Source organism: Besnoitia besnoiti, chromosome III (assembly GCF_002563875.1).
Source record: "Besnoitia besnoiti strain Bb-Ger1 chromosome III, whole genome shotgun sequence".
Classification (NCBI taxonomy): Eukaryota; Apicomplexa; class Conoidasida; order Eucoccidiorida; family Sarcocystidae; genus Besnoitia; species Besnoitia besnoiti.
In genome coordinates, this window is record NC_042358.1 from 1,830,213 (window position 1) to 1,845,350 (window position 15,138).

General features: G+C 56.1%; 2 protein-coding genes across 2 annotated transcripts; one reads left to right on the forward strand and one right to left on the reverse strand.

Moving 5' to 3' along the window:
* Positions 1-556: 556 nt before the first annotated feature.
* BESB_045770 (uncharacterized protein) lies at positions 557-5,854 on the forward strand (the record flags this gene model as incomplete). The annotated part of the gene is made up of 2 exons (XM_029363028.1): positions 557-4,090; positions 5,339-5,854. 2 exons carry the CDS (start codon positions 557-559, stop codon positions 5,852-5,854), a joined length of 4,050 nt encoding a protein of 1,349 aa, XP_029220394.1.
* Positions 5,855-11,448: 5,594 nt separating this feature from the next.
* BESB_045780 (uncharacterized protein) lies at positions 11,449-14,660 on the reverse strand (the record flags this gene model as incomplete). Its single annotated transcript, XM_029363029.1, has 4 exons — positions 11,449-11,855; positions 12,103-13,121; positions 13,527-13,725; positions 14,498-14,660. 4 exons carry the CDS (start codon positions 14,658-14,660, stop codon positions 11,449-11,451), a joined length of 1,788 nt encoding a protein of 595 aa, XP_029220395.1.
* Between the last annotated feature and the right edge of the window lie 478 nt (positions 14,661-15,138).

Genomic DNA, 15,138 nt, shown 5'->3' on the forward strand with positions numbered 1-15,138 from the left:
AACTCTGTCAATATCGTCTGTTTAGACTCCTGCGCGTGGATTATTGCCGCCTGTGTTCAACAACACAGCCGCTTTCACTTGTTCACTCTCCACGTGAAACGCCAATTTCCATGGAGCCAAGCGCCCTTGCTTTTTTTCTCTGTTTTACTGCGGTTGACTGGATATGTTTACAAGTTGTCCGAAAATTCTCGACTCGTTCTCATCCCTGTTCTGGTGACACATTGCTGTCGACAGCGTGGGAGACGTTCTCGCCCAGGGCCCTTTCCATGCTGAGCTGCAACGGCGCGTGTATGTGTCTAGTTCACATTTGTATCACGGAGGTATTATCTCAGTCTTCAAAGTTTGGGTGGCGTCCTTTCGCTAGTGTCACCACGGTCTGCTAGATCTCGATATTCCAGTCTTCAGCCGGTGCTTCGTTCTTCTCCAGTTCTTGTGCGCGAAGCCGCGTCTCGCCGTCGTGGGTCTTCAAGCGAAGGGGCTGTGTGCCTTCCACCTCCATTCGCCTGTGTCAGTTCTCCCGTCTTTCTCTGACGCATGTTGAGTTGCATGCTTCACCATGGCGACGGCTGACATGCTTCTCCCTTCTAGACCCTGTGGCGACGCGATCCGCCTGTCGCAGGTCAATCTCCCTCGCAGTGTTTTTCCTCACTCCAGAGCGCGGCAGTACCGCCGTTTTGATTGTCTCTTGTCTTCGCAGTATTCCTCCTCATCTGTCTCCGCCCCCCGCCTTTCACTCCTTTCGCTATCGCCGGAGACTACCGTCTCTGCTCAATCCTTTCTCGGTCTGCGGAACGGAGCCAGCCCCCGCGCGGAGACCGCCGCGGAAGCTGCCTCGTGTTGCCCTAAAGTCACGCCCTCTTCGGGCTCGCATGTGCGGAGGGAAGAGAGAGTCCACCAGAGAATCTGTGTCCGGCGCGCCTTTTCTCCGCTTTCTTGCAAGCCCGCAGACGATTCACTTGCTTGCAGCAGCCCCGCCGTTGGCTCGTGCTCGCTCTCCCCCTCTTCGTGCCCTGCGTGCTCGCCCTGTCCGCATTCCTCTCCTTTGGCCTCTGCTCCGAGGCCTTGGCCTGTCTACGCATCGCCCGACGTCGCAGGCCGTTCCTGCGCCTCTCGAGGGTCTTCCAGCGAGCCTCAGCACGCCGTCGTGCCTGTGGCTGCGGGCGTCGACGCAGCGCTCGACGCGGAGAGGAGTGCATGCTCATTGTCTTCACTCTTGGCTGGATCCGCGGCGGTCCTGCGGCAGTCCGCCCTGTCGGCGGCTGTGGAGTGCAAAACGGCGGACAGCAGCAAAGTGCCGGAGTCCAAGGGGTCACGAGAGAGCAAGGAGCGGAAAGGCGACAAGAAGAGAGAGCGGGAAGACGGAGACGAAAAGAAAGGAGAGCGGAACGGAGACAGGGGCGACCACTGGAGCCGCGGCAAAGGAAGTGGCGACGGCGGTGACCGTCGTGGCGGAAACGGCGGCCGAGACGGCAGCCGCGAGAGGGACGACGAGAAGGAGCGCAGCGACGACAAGAAGAAGCGCAAGAAGGAGAGCAAGCGGAGCCGCTCTCGCGACGAGAGCGACAACGACAGCGATGACGATACCTCGAGGAGTCGTTCGCGAACTCGGGGTCAGTCCTCTCGTCGTCGCCACCACCGGAAAGATAAGAGAAAGCCCGTGGAGGAGGGCAAGAGAAAAGGAGAGCATCCGCGTAGCAAGGGAAGGGCGGATCGGTCGACGGCCGAAAGCAAGGAGTCGTCGGATCGCCGCCACTCCGCGTCGAACGCCTCGGTGGCAACTCACCGTTCAGAGGGGTCAGAGAAGTCCGCGGAAAGGTCTGACAAGAAGTCGAGTGGGCGTCGCCACAGGCACTCAAGCCGGCACAAGAGAGACCGCAAACACCGGCACCACAGCAAGAAGCACCGCCGTTCTCGCTCGCCTTCGTCCGACGATGGAAGCTCGAGAAGCCGGAGCCGGCCTTCGTCGCCCTCTCCCCTGCGGCGACCGAAGAATACCTCCGACCCGACCAGAAACACCGAGAACGATCCCTTTCCAGCTGACCTCCAGGGGCCCTGCTTCCTGAAGGTGCTTCCGCGACGGCGAGACCCGCCCGTCGTGCTGGGCATCGACAACCGCGGAGTGTTGAATCTCGCCAAGGCACACGGCTGCAAACTGAAGCTCTCGTCTGTCGCTGACCTCTACCCGCAGACGGAGAGACGGTTTCTCCTCATCTATGGGGCTGAAGTCGGCCCCTGCGTCGCTGCGCTCCAGGGCTGGATTGACAAGACTGCAGAACTCTGCGAGCAGAAGCGCGTCGCGGAGCTGACCTTTCTCGTGCCGCACGCGGCCGTGTCGACTGTGCGCATCGTTGACGCTGCGAAGAACAAGAAGGTCGCCATCGAGGACCTGAAGAAGCTGGGAAAGGCAAAAGTGAAGATTTCCTCCCGCAAAAACATGAAGAAGGCCAACGGCCGCGAACGGCTAGTGACCCTCAACGGACCCGTCCAGGATGTGCAGGCGGCGGCCAAGTGCCTGGCGGAGGCTCTCCAGGGTTTCCGTGACTTGCGAGACTACATGAACATTCAGTACGTCGAGTACTCGCAGGAAAGGAAGCGGAAGCGGCGCCCGCCTTCGCCACTTCCGACAATCCCGCGCGTCGTCATTCCCGAGCCTTCTATGCCAACTGGCATGGTTCCGGGCCTCCAGTTTCAGCGGGCGCTTCAGGGTGTCGATGTGCAGGACGAGCTCGTGAAGATCACAAATTTGCGCGGCATTCTGGACACGCACTGCCCTCAGATGCACGGACCAGCGTACACAAAAATCGTGATTTCGGATCTCGTCACAACGCTGCTCCTGGGGACGACGACGCAGGAGCCCAATCACTCGTGTCCCCTGCGTCTCATTGAGGCGACGTTCAAGGTGGCTGCCAGGATCATGGATCCCGAGAGCCCGGGCATCCTCGAGCGCATCCTCATTTTGTCCGGCGAGCCGCAAGACGTGGACAAAGCGACGATGGCTGTCCTCGAGAAGGTGTACGCCGCATGCATCATGGCTGGTCAGGCCTCCCAAGTCGCGTGGCGCATGTGTGCGTCAAACAGCGCGGCGTCGCTCATCATTGGAACCGGCGGTCACAGGGTGAAGCAGCTGCGGACGGTGAGCAATACGCGCATTCAGATCAACACGCGCGATAACGTCCCTGTCGTGGATCGACTGGAGCGCGTCATCACGGTGACAGGCAGCTTCGAGTCGGTCGTGAAGGCGACCAAAGCCATGTTGCCCTTCATGCATGCGGACTCCAACCACTCGCAGCACATTCACCAGTGCTACGGGACCGGGCGCAAGGCGGAAATGCCCGACTGGGTCGAAGCCGTCATTCAACGCGATGGCATGGACGAAGACGCGTGCAGCAAGCCGCCGCTAGTCGACGCGCGGGAGGTCTCCTTCGGCGCCGGGCCGTGCTTCCTGAAGCTCCTGATCGACAACGGGCTCGCGAACGCGCTGATTGGCGAAAACAGCCAAGCGATTCAGAAGCTCTCCGACGAAACAAAGTGTGTCATGAAGTTCGCCGACCCAGACAACATCTTCCCTGGGTGCCCAGGCGAGCGCATCCTCATGATGTCCGGCGCGGGCGACGCGTTGAACCTCGCGACCATCGCCGTCATTGAAAAGTGCAAGGAAGTCCACCCCAACTTGTCCTACGACCAAATGTACGGAAAAATAATTGTCCCGCAGGCCTGCTGCGCCGCGATTGTGGGACACGGCGGGCAGAGAATTCGAGAAATTCGAGACGCGACGATGACGCGCGTCGAGATTTCAAAGAAAGGCCTCTTCACCACCGAGAGATTGGTGACGATCTTCGGGATGCCGCAAGGAGTCCACACCGCCCTCATCACCATTTGTGGCATCATCCAGTGCGACTCTGCGGTCGGCGCGCTCCTCGAAATGGTCTATCCTCCGGAGGCGATGGAGCAACAGAGGAAACTCGAGGAAGAAAGACTCTCCGCTCACGTGATTGGCGCCGTGATGGAGGGCGTCAACGCAGTGGTCAGCAAGGTCGGCGGAGACGAAAGCGCGCAGATTGCCCTTCGGAAGCTTCAGGAAATGCAACGGGTAAGAGAGGCCATCGCCCCCGGCCGAAACGCAGTAGCGGGAGACCTGAGACGTCAGCTGCTCTCCCCACCATACTTGTGGCAGGTTTCTGAAGCAGTGCGTGAGCTTCGGGTATCTATGGCTCAGCATGTGTCGGTCCCCTTCTATTTAGATCGTCGCGTGCCTATATAAAACCACGTGATTGCTTCTTGGACATGGTGCGGAACGGCTCCAGTGCGATGGAAACACGCGCGTGTAGACGTGGCTTGAGTTGGAGTTTGTGAAGAGGAGGTTCGAAGCCGATATGGTGGACGAGGTCAAAGTTATAAGATGAATTTAGATTGAGAGCACACCGATAAAAGACGAGGTGTGCCCCGTGCTCGAGTTCAGGACTTGCATCTGTGTATCCTGTTTTCCGTCTCCTAGTCACTCTGCATCTTTGGAGAGATTCGTGTAGTGCCTCTTTTTCTACGTTTTCCCTTGATTTCCCCGGGGGAGCAGCGAGAGGTGTGTCGCTTGTCGGTTTCCTGTAGTGAAACAGAATGAACAGGGCAGCGATGGTAGCCGTGAGGGTTCGTGGTGTGGACTTATTCCTATTTGTCCCGTGTTTCACACTGTGTTACGGTCGCCACCCCGGGCGGCTGCGTCCCTCCTACCTGCAAAGGGTGGAAGGCGGTGAAAATCATGGGCACCACGTGTTGAGATCCCAGGAGGAACCGGGGCTCCAGATCACTGATGCATGTAGAGATGGAAAACGGCGAGCTGTCAAGCAGCTCTGTGACAACATTTTGGGGAGCAGAGGAAGGGGCGGGATCTTCTCCAGCTCATTGTCAACAACACTGCCGCAGACTAAATTTTTGCGAGGCCTTTCGTCGCGATGAGGTCTGGTTCACGTGGCTGCGTCTTTTTCTGTGCAAAGGGGGGGTTCAAGGCAGATAAGAAACCGTAGGTACCAGGAGAGGCGACAGACAGGGGACGAAGGAGAACGGCCGGCTCCGAATAGATAGGTCTTGCTTTAGTCAAGTTTCGCCTTCAGCGTGTGCGCAGAGAACAAACCTTGACTGCCGGTTTCTTGTACTTGCCTGGTTGTCACCTCTCGGTTCTGAAGAGTTTGGGAATCTGCGGCGAAATGCGAGCCCCCGTTCACTTCGCTTGCTGTGTACCGGTGCCTGGTCCTGCCATCTTCGGTCTCGTAGCGTGCCTCTTTCTTTTCACCGCTGCTCCAGATCTTGTCACTGCTTCCGGATTGCGGTTGTGCGTGTTCTCCAGACCGCGGCCATGGCGGCAGGCGACCGGGCTCCAGAGGCGTACGATTTCCGCGGGCCTCTCGGTCCAGTGGACCAGACGAGACGGGACACGCACCCAGGGGGGTCTGCGCCCGACTATTCGGCTTCGATTTCGTTCATCCCTGCTTCGTCCGGTTGTTCGCGGGGGTCCGCGTCAACTGTCCCTGGGCACGCGCCTTTCCCCTTTCCGCAGCAGTCAGTTCCGCCGCCTCCTATGGGGGGTGGTGGACAGCTGTCGGTCCCGGGCGGCGGCCCTCCGCCCTCGCTCGCCGACCTCACACACGAGGCGCACCTTCCTCCGCCGCCCTCTGCGTCCTCATCTGGTTTGTCGCGGCAAGCCTTGAGGCAGAGGATCCTCGACGCGTCTCTGAATCGAGCGAAAACGGCCGCCGAGGCGCTCCGCGTCGGCGCGCTGGACTGGGGAACAAATGGACTGCTGGACGATGGCGACTTGGAGGAGGATCCCGCTCTCGCTGGGCTTATGGATGAGAAATTCTGAGCGCAGGCCGCGATGCGGAACGGGCGTCTGGCACGGAGCGAGGTAGGCCCGCAGCGATGGTCGGGCGGCGGAGGCAGCAGGCACAACAGGTACGCTGGGGAAGGAAGAAGAGTTCTCCCTTCTGCATTGGCGCCCGCTTCAGCCTACACGAGGCAAGAGGCAGCCAGACAGGGTAGGACAGACATACTGCAGGGACGTGGAGCAAGAGACGAGCACGCGGTTGGAGATGGAGAGAGATGTTCCCTCGCCCAGTTCGACTGGCACGGGGAGTGCGCACCGGAGGGAAAACAAGAAGGAGAATTACGTGGAAAGAAGGAGGAGGGTTGGAAACGGCGACACTGAGAACTTAGAGCGTTGGAAGGCCTCAGACGCATATCTATTCGGCTAGTTGAACGTGGCTACATGTTGGGAAGGCGAGAAGGGAACTGTGTGTCATCCCCTCCTTTTTGGGACCCTCTGCTTTTATTGGTAGATGTGCACCAAGAAGCGTCATGTGCATTTGTCTCTGGCGCTGTGTGCTATGCCACATCGAGGGTTTAGAACGAAAGTGAGGGCAGGAGTTCCCACTCGAGCTTCTGATCAGTGTTTCCTTTCCAGAATGATTGGGGAAGTTGTTTTCTTTTTCTCCTACGCAGCTTTTGCGTAATGTTTGTCTTTGTTTGGCCGTGGACAGTGGAGTTCTCTTGTTCTTTCTCCTTACGTCTGCGGCGCCTCTGTCATTTCCGACGTACGCCTTGTTTTCCGTGACTTCGAGGCGTAGTGTTTCATTAGGATCTCGCATTTATCCACAGCGCTTGTGTTGTTTCGAGGAAAAGGTCTGCGGTAGGGAGTAGTGACGGAAGACCTTTGCAGCAGTGGAGGACGAGTCAAACGGAGGTCGACAAACTGAGCGCCGGCGGAGGAGTGTTTCTCTGCTGTGCCAGCAGTAGCAGTGGTATTCTGCAGCGTAGCAAGATTGTTTGTCTCTTTTTATTTTCTGTGTTTTCTACCAAATGAGGTGCCTGTGCTTTCGAACACACACCTGTGTATCTGAGTGGATTGAGTCGTGCATGTTAAATTTTTAAGTGCACTCCTCGTTTACCTAGGTAAGCGTATGCGCTGGTCGCCGTCTTCGGTGCCTCTCTTATGTATACACTGGTGTTTACTTCACATCACGCTCGGATATCCGTGCTGGTGCAATCATGCGTATGTGTGTAGCCCCTGTCCGTGCTGCTCTGTTATCTTCGATCTGGACTTCGTCTCTGTCTCCTTTCTTCAAAGGGCAGAAGAGTGAGTGTGACCGGAGTAGCTTTGCGCGCTGTTCCATTTCTTCATCAGGGACTGCAGACTTTTCCTTGTCTTTTTCGATCGAATACCATGCTAGCTCGCTTGCGTATCAGGTGCGCGCTGGCGTGTCGTTGGTATCCCTGCAGTTGCAGAGAACGGATACCTCGCCTTGTCCTTGGCGAGAGTTCCGCCCAGGATATGTATCTCACTTCTTTCCAAGCCAGTAGGAGCGACAACCGCGGTCACCTTCTCTCCTCACCTCACTTCCACTGTGTGGAGAGCGACGGAGAGAAAGCGGGGAAACAAGAGACCAGACGAAAGGTCTTTGCGATGTATGCGCAGGCATCACTCTATGCGTTTCCCTTCTCCGTGTTTTGTCTCACCAGCAGCTTCACAGATACGCAGCAGTCCCCAGTCAAAGCAGCCCCGCCGCGCGGCGGATTGCAGGCAGACCGCCGTTTCTGTGCGCGTTTTCTATTGTACGAATGTGTCTCGGCCGCAGCCGTCGCCTGAGCGAGCAACGGAGGACGGAGGAGTAAAGAGACGGCTGTAGTGCGTTCGTCGAAGCGCGAGGGAGCCTGCAACAGATCAGGCGAGCTGGCGCAGCGCGCTGTCGATCCCTTGTCGCTGCGGGCGTGTGAGTGTCGGGGAGCTCGGGCCTACTTGCTCGTCGTGCCCAGGCATTCAGGAAGAAGACTGATATTATATACGCATAGTGAAAAGACCGTATGCGACACGCTGCTGTCACCCGTGCCGCGCGCGATGAGCTCAGACTCTACCAGCGCCCCTCGTCAGCGGTTTTATCGCGGAAGTGCTGATTGCCCTCGCGGATTTCGCAAACACTGAGGAGCGGAGGAGAGGGACGGGAGAGTCCCGCACGTGTCACCGGGCTGATGGGCACCTTCGAGGTGGCGGGGAAGCATCCGCAGGGGACCCCCGGGGCCAAGGCGCATGGTCGCAAACACGACCGTGCTCTTTCCACGGCCTCGCAGGATGATTTGCGTCCTACTCCCTTGCCGTCCTCCGTCGTCTGGGTGGCAGCCCCCCTGGGCGTGCGTTCGTGGATGCGTCTGGGATTCCTTTTCTCTCGTCTGAGTCGCCGCTGTTGTCTCTCTCTGTATGCGGTGCGCCTCCTCTGTCACGCTGGATTCCGACCCCCTCTGTTCGCCGCGGTGTACTGCGAAGGCAAGCAGTCTTGGCAAGTATCGAGGGTTTGAACTGCCGCACGGCCTTAAGGTGGTGTGCGTCCTCTCCGCCGAGAAAGAAATCTGCTTTTCGTTGGCAAGTATGCGTGCTTTGTCCCGGTATTTTGTACGCTGTCGTCATGCGCGCTGGTTTTGTTTCTTCTAGTGGCCTCTCACTTGGTGTAGCCTTCCCTGACTGGGCTGCCAGAATCTGCAGTATCACTTTTCGTGGTGACCGTCCTGCACAATATCGAGGTCCTCGACGGATACCGAGGAGAGAGAGGCGTGTGACGAAGCAAAGCAATGCTTATTTTGTGCCGACGTAAGTGCGAGTTGTGTAGTGGGTCATAGGCGTTGAGGCCGTCGCTGTGAGGCGGAGTGAGAACGAGTCGGCGTTTTGTTCGCCGGAGGCCATGTGTCGTTAGTCCGCAGAACACGATGAAGCGGTACGTGCAAGAGTTAAAGTTACGATAGGGATTGGCAACGAGTAGCGTGGAGGGACGCAGCTGAAGAGGGGTCTTTGAAAAGACGCGGTAGCGAGGAAATCAGGTGCTCCAGACGTTCGCCTCTCTCCAGCCGAATCCCCGAGCGAAGGTCTCAGTCGTTGTTGATTACTCGTTCTTCGCTTCTTGTCTTCCCTGCCAGGCCCGTCTGGCCGTGGTGTCCGTTTTCCTTCTCATCTTTTCTTCTTTAGCTTGAAGAGATCGCCAGTGCCGTCTGACGACATCTTCCGTTCGCCGCGCTGCGGTTCACACTCGAGGTGCCGATCTGACCTGGAATTTCCGTGTAGCAGACCGGCACGTATACGCGGTGTTGCTCTTCAGAGCTGAGGGGGTAGAGAGCATGTGCAGGGCTGAGTCTAGGCTCTGTCTTCCGTAACCATCCGCACAGCTTTTCCTGCCTCATCTCCATGGATATGGCCAGGAGCTCTCACTGCGGTCAACCACAGTATTGTTTTAAGGGTTATGCGGTATTTTGAAAGCTGAGTGACCCGTCTTTGGAGATTCACGGGAAAACGTGTGGCGTTTAGAAAAGGGGTCCGCTTCCGATAGGCTGTTGCGTTCATGGCTAGGTTCAAACCACTTCACGAATCAGGCAAGGTAAAGTGTTGTATTTCTCAGATCACGTGGCTGCCTTGCGGATGCTCATGCAGACGGAGGTGCACCACTTCCGTATCTCAAGATTGTCTATCAGTACCGAATAATGCAGCTCATCGTGCCTCGCAGAGGATGGCAACGAGGCAACTCGGTAAGGGGAGGAGGAAAGGAAGTCTTTCAGTTACACCGTGCAGAATAGAGATACCAAACCCTCCCAGTGAAGGTCTTAGAAATCTAGACTCCCAAACGCAGGCGTCTTCATATTCCGACGCTGCATCCTTGTTGTCATTCGCGCAGAGTAGAACTGCATCATTTCCGAGACCAGTATTGCTAGATGATCCTGAGGACAGCTACCTTGTTTACTACCACCGCGGCACGCCGAAAAACGATCTCCCATGTCTCACCTTGATAGGAGCGATGTGTCTCCTTCTTGCGATCAGGGGCTTTCGTGTATGTAGCATGCGATGCGGATTATCCATGTAGCCTAGGACATTGAAGATTGCAAATGAAAGACGAGCGCAGGCTTGTTTACCTTCAGTGGGCGGTTTTGATATCTGTATTCCGGAAGAGGAATTGGACGCTCTATCGTCGACATACAACCGTGTGTATGTGTCTACCAGGAGATAATAACGCGTATTCGCACTTTACTTTACAGTTGTTGGAAAGTCGCCCACAAAGTTGCGAGGACGCTTGAGCATGTCGTTTGGGCAACACCCGCGGCTGTGTCTTGTGTATCGGCAGTTTCTTCTGAGTTTTTGGAGGTTCGCAGGATCTGGCGTTTATCGTGTCTTAGCGCAACAACGGCTGCCGCCTTGGGTGTGATCTCCCTTTGGTTCGTGTGCTCCCAACTGCATGATAGCAACCTGTTCCCGTCTTGACACATTTTGTCTTCCGCTTGCGTCGAATACAAAATACGTGGTGTGATGGCAGGTTAGTGGCAAGAGACGTTGGGTGCAGCTGAAGACGAACTGCACATCCCCATGCGTTGTCTTGATGAGTGAATCGGAAGTGAGGGAACTGCAAGCACCAGAAAGCGTCTTTTACGCCTCTTTCTAGCAATCATTGAAATACGGAGAGAAGCGGTACGAGTGATGGCCGCACGTCACATCTATGCAACATCTGCGTTGTGCGGAAACCATCTTTTCCTCTTTTCGCGCCCGGAGCACCTGCATAAATCCGTAACAATCGTGGATTGCAGCTGCACGATAGGAGCCACTAGAACGACACTCATTGTCGTTTATATGAATTTATTGATGCCTGTGGAGCACCCTGCATCCACTGAAGTTGCAGCGTACTCCAGATTTTAGCAGTCGTTCGCACGCAGAATCACCATCGCCGTTTTCGATGCGCTCTCCCCCTAGGTCGCTTGCTGGCGCAGCTGCAGATGAAGTGAAGTAGTGTTTTGCTTCCTGTCGCGCTCCAAGAAACGATTTATCTGTTTCTGGCTGACCAAAGAGAGTCTTTGTCGACAGCGACTCAGTACTCAGGCGAAGCTGCGTGGACAAGTAAAAACACCGTCTACAGGCCATGCAAACTGAAACAAGACTTCGCAGGAAATACCTGAAAAGCTAGTGAGAAGCCAGATGAGATTCCACGCACAACTTTTGTGCAAGAGACGGATGAGAAAGTACAAGACAACCCGCGTTCTCGCTCTGCATGTACCTTTAGTACCGGGAAACGGAGTACGAATCAATGCAGGAATCCTCTGCTCAAACTTAGATCTACGGTCCCCCCGACCGCTTCTTCCTCACGTGCCGTTGCCCTTTACATTTTACTGCACTAGGCAGGGATCTGCCTCTGGTTCAGTCCGCTCTCTGGGTGGGGAACTCCGTTCCAGTGCTAGCGGACGTGCCAAAGCGTCTGCAGTCGCTTCTCCTTCCTCGCACCCGTCTGTGTCGTCTCTGCATCTTGTCCGTATCGGCCGCTCTGGCGATATCAGCGTACGAGGTTGGATGGACGCCAGGAGGGCGGTCACCCTCCGTTTTCTGGCGTTATTTGATGGTTCCTCTTCCTCAGTGAGTTCTCAGGCCCCTCGGGCATCAATCCCTTACTCTGTGGCCGGGTGATCACCGCCGGAAGCGTCTTGTGCAGGGTGGTGGACGCTTATTGCCAACTCGTCACTATCGTCTCTATTGCTCCTCCTGCCACAAGCTAGGGAGTCGAAGGGCTGGCCTCTCGTAGGGTAATTGCCACACTCGCTCTTCTTGTTCGTTAGCTGCCTCTTCACCTCGTCACGTCCATGATCTCCTCGATGATCTCCTCTGGCCTCAGACACCAAGATCTCACATGTTTTTTTGGGAACTGAGCAAGGCGACAATAAGCGAGCAACTCGCAGATCTGCAGCGGGATTGTGTGAGGTCTCCTCTTGCGATCGCTGTCTCTCCCTAACGTCTCCCTCGCCTTCTCGTTCCGCCTCCAAGACCTCTCTCTGCATGTAGACGCTCCTCTTGTCGTCTGAAAATGCAGAAAAACGCGGCATCCATCCAGCATAATATCATCCACTGCATCAGGTGGGTCCCGCTCTCGTGAAAAGTTCTCTAACCCGAGCCGTCCCCTCCTTTGTTTTGGCCCGACAGCACAAGGCAGGAGGCACGTAGGGAGCTGAGCCAAAAGGAGGCTGCTACCTTCCTTCAGTATGCACGTTGGCATTCTAACGGACTGCCAAAACTCTTGGAAATAGCTGGATGCGCAGCACGCTTACCATTTTCAGAACAAGCCGGTCTGCAGAGAACTCCGCACTCGGCGCCATCTTTCACTTGACCATGCCGCGCATGCGCGCCCTGGCGGAGGGGGACGGAGGACGGACACGAAGGCGACGACGATGGAGAGAAAGACGCAGATGCAGGGAAAGCAGACTGGTTTGCCGCAGCTGGAGTTTCAGCTGCATCGTCTGACGAAGGGGAGAAGAGGCTCAGCAGAGCGCTGGCTGCACGGTGAAGCATGAGGCTCTCGTTGAGGAAGATGGACGACGGCTGGCGTGGAGACTCGGTCTCGACAGGAGGCACAGGAGTAGGTGTGTTTCCACCAGCTGAAGCCCGCCCCGTTTCTGCTCGTCCTGCACCCGCCTGCGCAGCCCCTGAGCCGCAGTGCGGAGGCCGAGGAGAAGGCCATCGCCCTCGCGACTCTCCAGTGGCGGGCGGCGGCCGTTCACCCGCCGCCTGGTCACGTCCAGGTCTGTTGGCGCCGCTGCCCGCGAAAAATCCAACGCCAAATGGTCCAGCAGTTCCCCTCTCTGGCGCCCCCATGCCGCGGCCACCCACGGAGGCGGGGTGACGCGGCGGTGCACCTTGAAAGGGAGATGCCAGACTGCTCCAATGCAGGCCCTCTGTCGCCTCGGCTTCCCAATCATATCTCTGCTCGCGGTCAACGGAAAGCAGGACAGTTTGCGGAGGGTAGTACGCAACTCCTGTTTCTACGTCACAGAGGTGGATATAGGGCGACGCGGATGGCGGAGGCCCAAAGCTAGCGTCCGCGGCTCTGTGGCTCTCCTCTTTGTCTCCGGGGAGGCGAGAAGCGAAGGAAAACGGGTCACCTTGGATGGCCGCAGATGTCACATACTTTGGCGACAAGTTGTCCACGACTTGCCACCCTGCGCGGCAGATAAGCAAGCCACCTATCGAAATGATGGTAATCGAGACGAAGCACGACAGAGTTGGTTGAAGCAGGCTCATTGACAGGATAGACGAAAACAGGTAGCTGGCCAGTCCAACGCTAAATATCCTGAGGGCAATGCAGACAACCAGAAATACGGAGGCTGAAGTAACGTGAAGGCGGCCACGGCTAATGAGTTCCAGCTGCGCAGACGCCGGCAGACGAGGCAAGCGTCAATAAGTAGAGGGTTGTCGAGCATTCGAAGATGAGTAGGGCTACCGCCCCTGCCTGGCCACTCGACGGTCGCCTGTAGTTTTTGATCTTCTTCCACCACCAAACGTATGTACTTTGACCTGTTGTCCGAAGTTCTCGTACCAATCGATGCCACAGAATACCCACTCAGTTGTACCTCGAGCCATGCAGAAGAGCGGTGCATAGATGAGCCCTTCCTATTAGCTACTCAGGGCTGGATCAGCCGGGCGCGAACATCTACACACAAGTACTACAGGCGAGAAACAAAAGCTGTTTCCTTACCGGAACGTAGATCGAACTGAAGAGTTCATGATATCCACCGCCTTGGTCAGAGACGAATCCTCAGGTCCTCGTAGGGCGAGGCCGGGGCCCCACATGGTGCAGAGTGTGCAGATCAGCAGAACAAGCAGCATGAATCCCAGAGCGCTGGACGTGCAAAGCACGTAGACAACTTTGAGCCAAGACCCTTCATGTTGAAGACCTACAAAAGGAAACAGTTGAGGCGGACAGCTATACCACATATATCTCTGAACATAAGCGCGGCACACGCCCCCGAAACAGCGAGGGAGATGGTGAAAAATCCAGAGTAGGCCAACCAAGAAGGCGGAACTGGTAAGCGCAAAATTATTCGAAGTAGGAAGGAAACGACATGGGAAGACCGAGGCAGACTGACAAAGTAGCTAGAGACGGGGTACTCAAGGACACCCAGTAAAGTGGCGTACGCAAAGGACGATCCGTATGAACGAAAATGCAACCGGAGATGGACAAGCCAAATCTGGAAATCGGAGAGCGCGCAGACCCTGGATTTGAGATACGCAGCGCTAAAACAGATGTCCGCATGCACCCACAAACAGACGACTAGGGACGAGATGCGACCGGACTTCTACTTCGGCAAAACGATACAGACAACGGGGGTGAGGTTCAACGAGTGCCGGGTATGTGGACGGAAGCCTGGTTACTGAGAAAGCTAACAAAGCGAGGTGAACACAACTCGACAGACAAACAGGTCCCTTGCTCGGCCTAGCGCCTATCAACAGATGGATACCAACGCATGCTTGTATATGAATCATTCAGCATTCATATGCAGAATGTTGTTTCAACCCTTCGCCACCATTCGCCTGGCTCTGCCTTCGGCGTGGAACTAAGCGGAATACTCTCAGCAAAGCCCATTAGACACAACACAGACTGTGTGTGCTCCTATTTTCTTGTTGGCTGTGCTCCTAAGTGTGAGACGATGTATCGTCCGCACGTACCTGTCGATTGCAAGAATGCGGAAGCAGCAAACCCAGAGAGAAGCGACGCGAGAGAGGTGATTTTATTCAAAACCATAATCAGGTATTCCACCTCCATATACTGCACCTTCATACTTCCCACATGGAAGCCCGTCAGGACTGAAGCCTTGTTGGCTTGCAACATTTTGACCTTTACAACCGGAAGATAAGCGCAGAGACGGCTTTCACATTCAGGCTCAGCGATGGCATCCCGAGCAGCACTCAAGCTGACACTGCGGAGAGCGATATTGCTAGCGAAAGGCAAAGGAGCAAGCGCGGTAAAAAGGTCTTTAGAGACTAAAAGTGTGAGGCAAGAGAGGGAAGCAGGAAAAAGGGTTGAAAAGAAGTTGAATGTAGTGGTGGAAAGGGGGCATTGAAAAGCAGAAAAAAAGATTCCTACGTGAGATTGAAAAGACACGTTCCGAATAATGAACTTGGGACAGATGGGCACGGATACGCTGGGCCTAAAAGAGTAAGCGGGTAACCAGATTTGTGCCGAAAATATGGATGAAAATGGCCGCAGACAAAAAAGGCGGGTCTCGAGTCGACGCCTGGCATGGCAAGAAGCAGAATACTTTCCATCGACCATCAGCAGGCGGCTCGAGGAGAGCGACGTTCCTCTG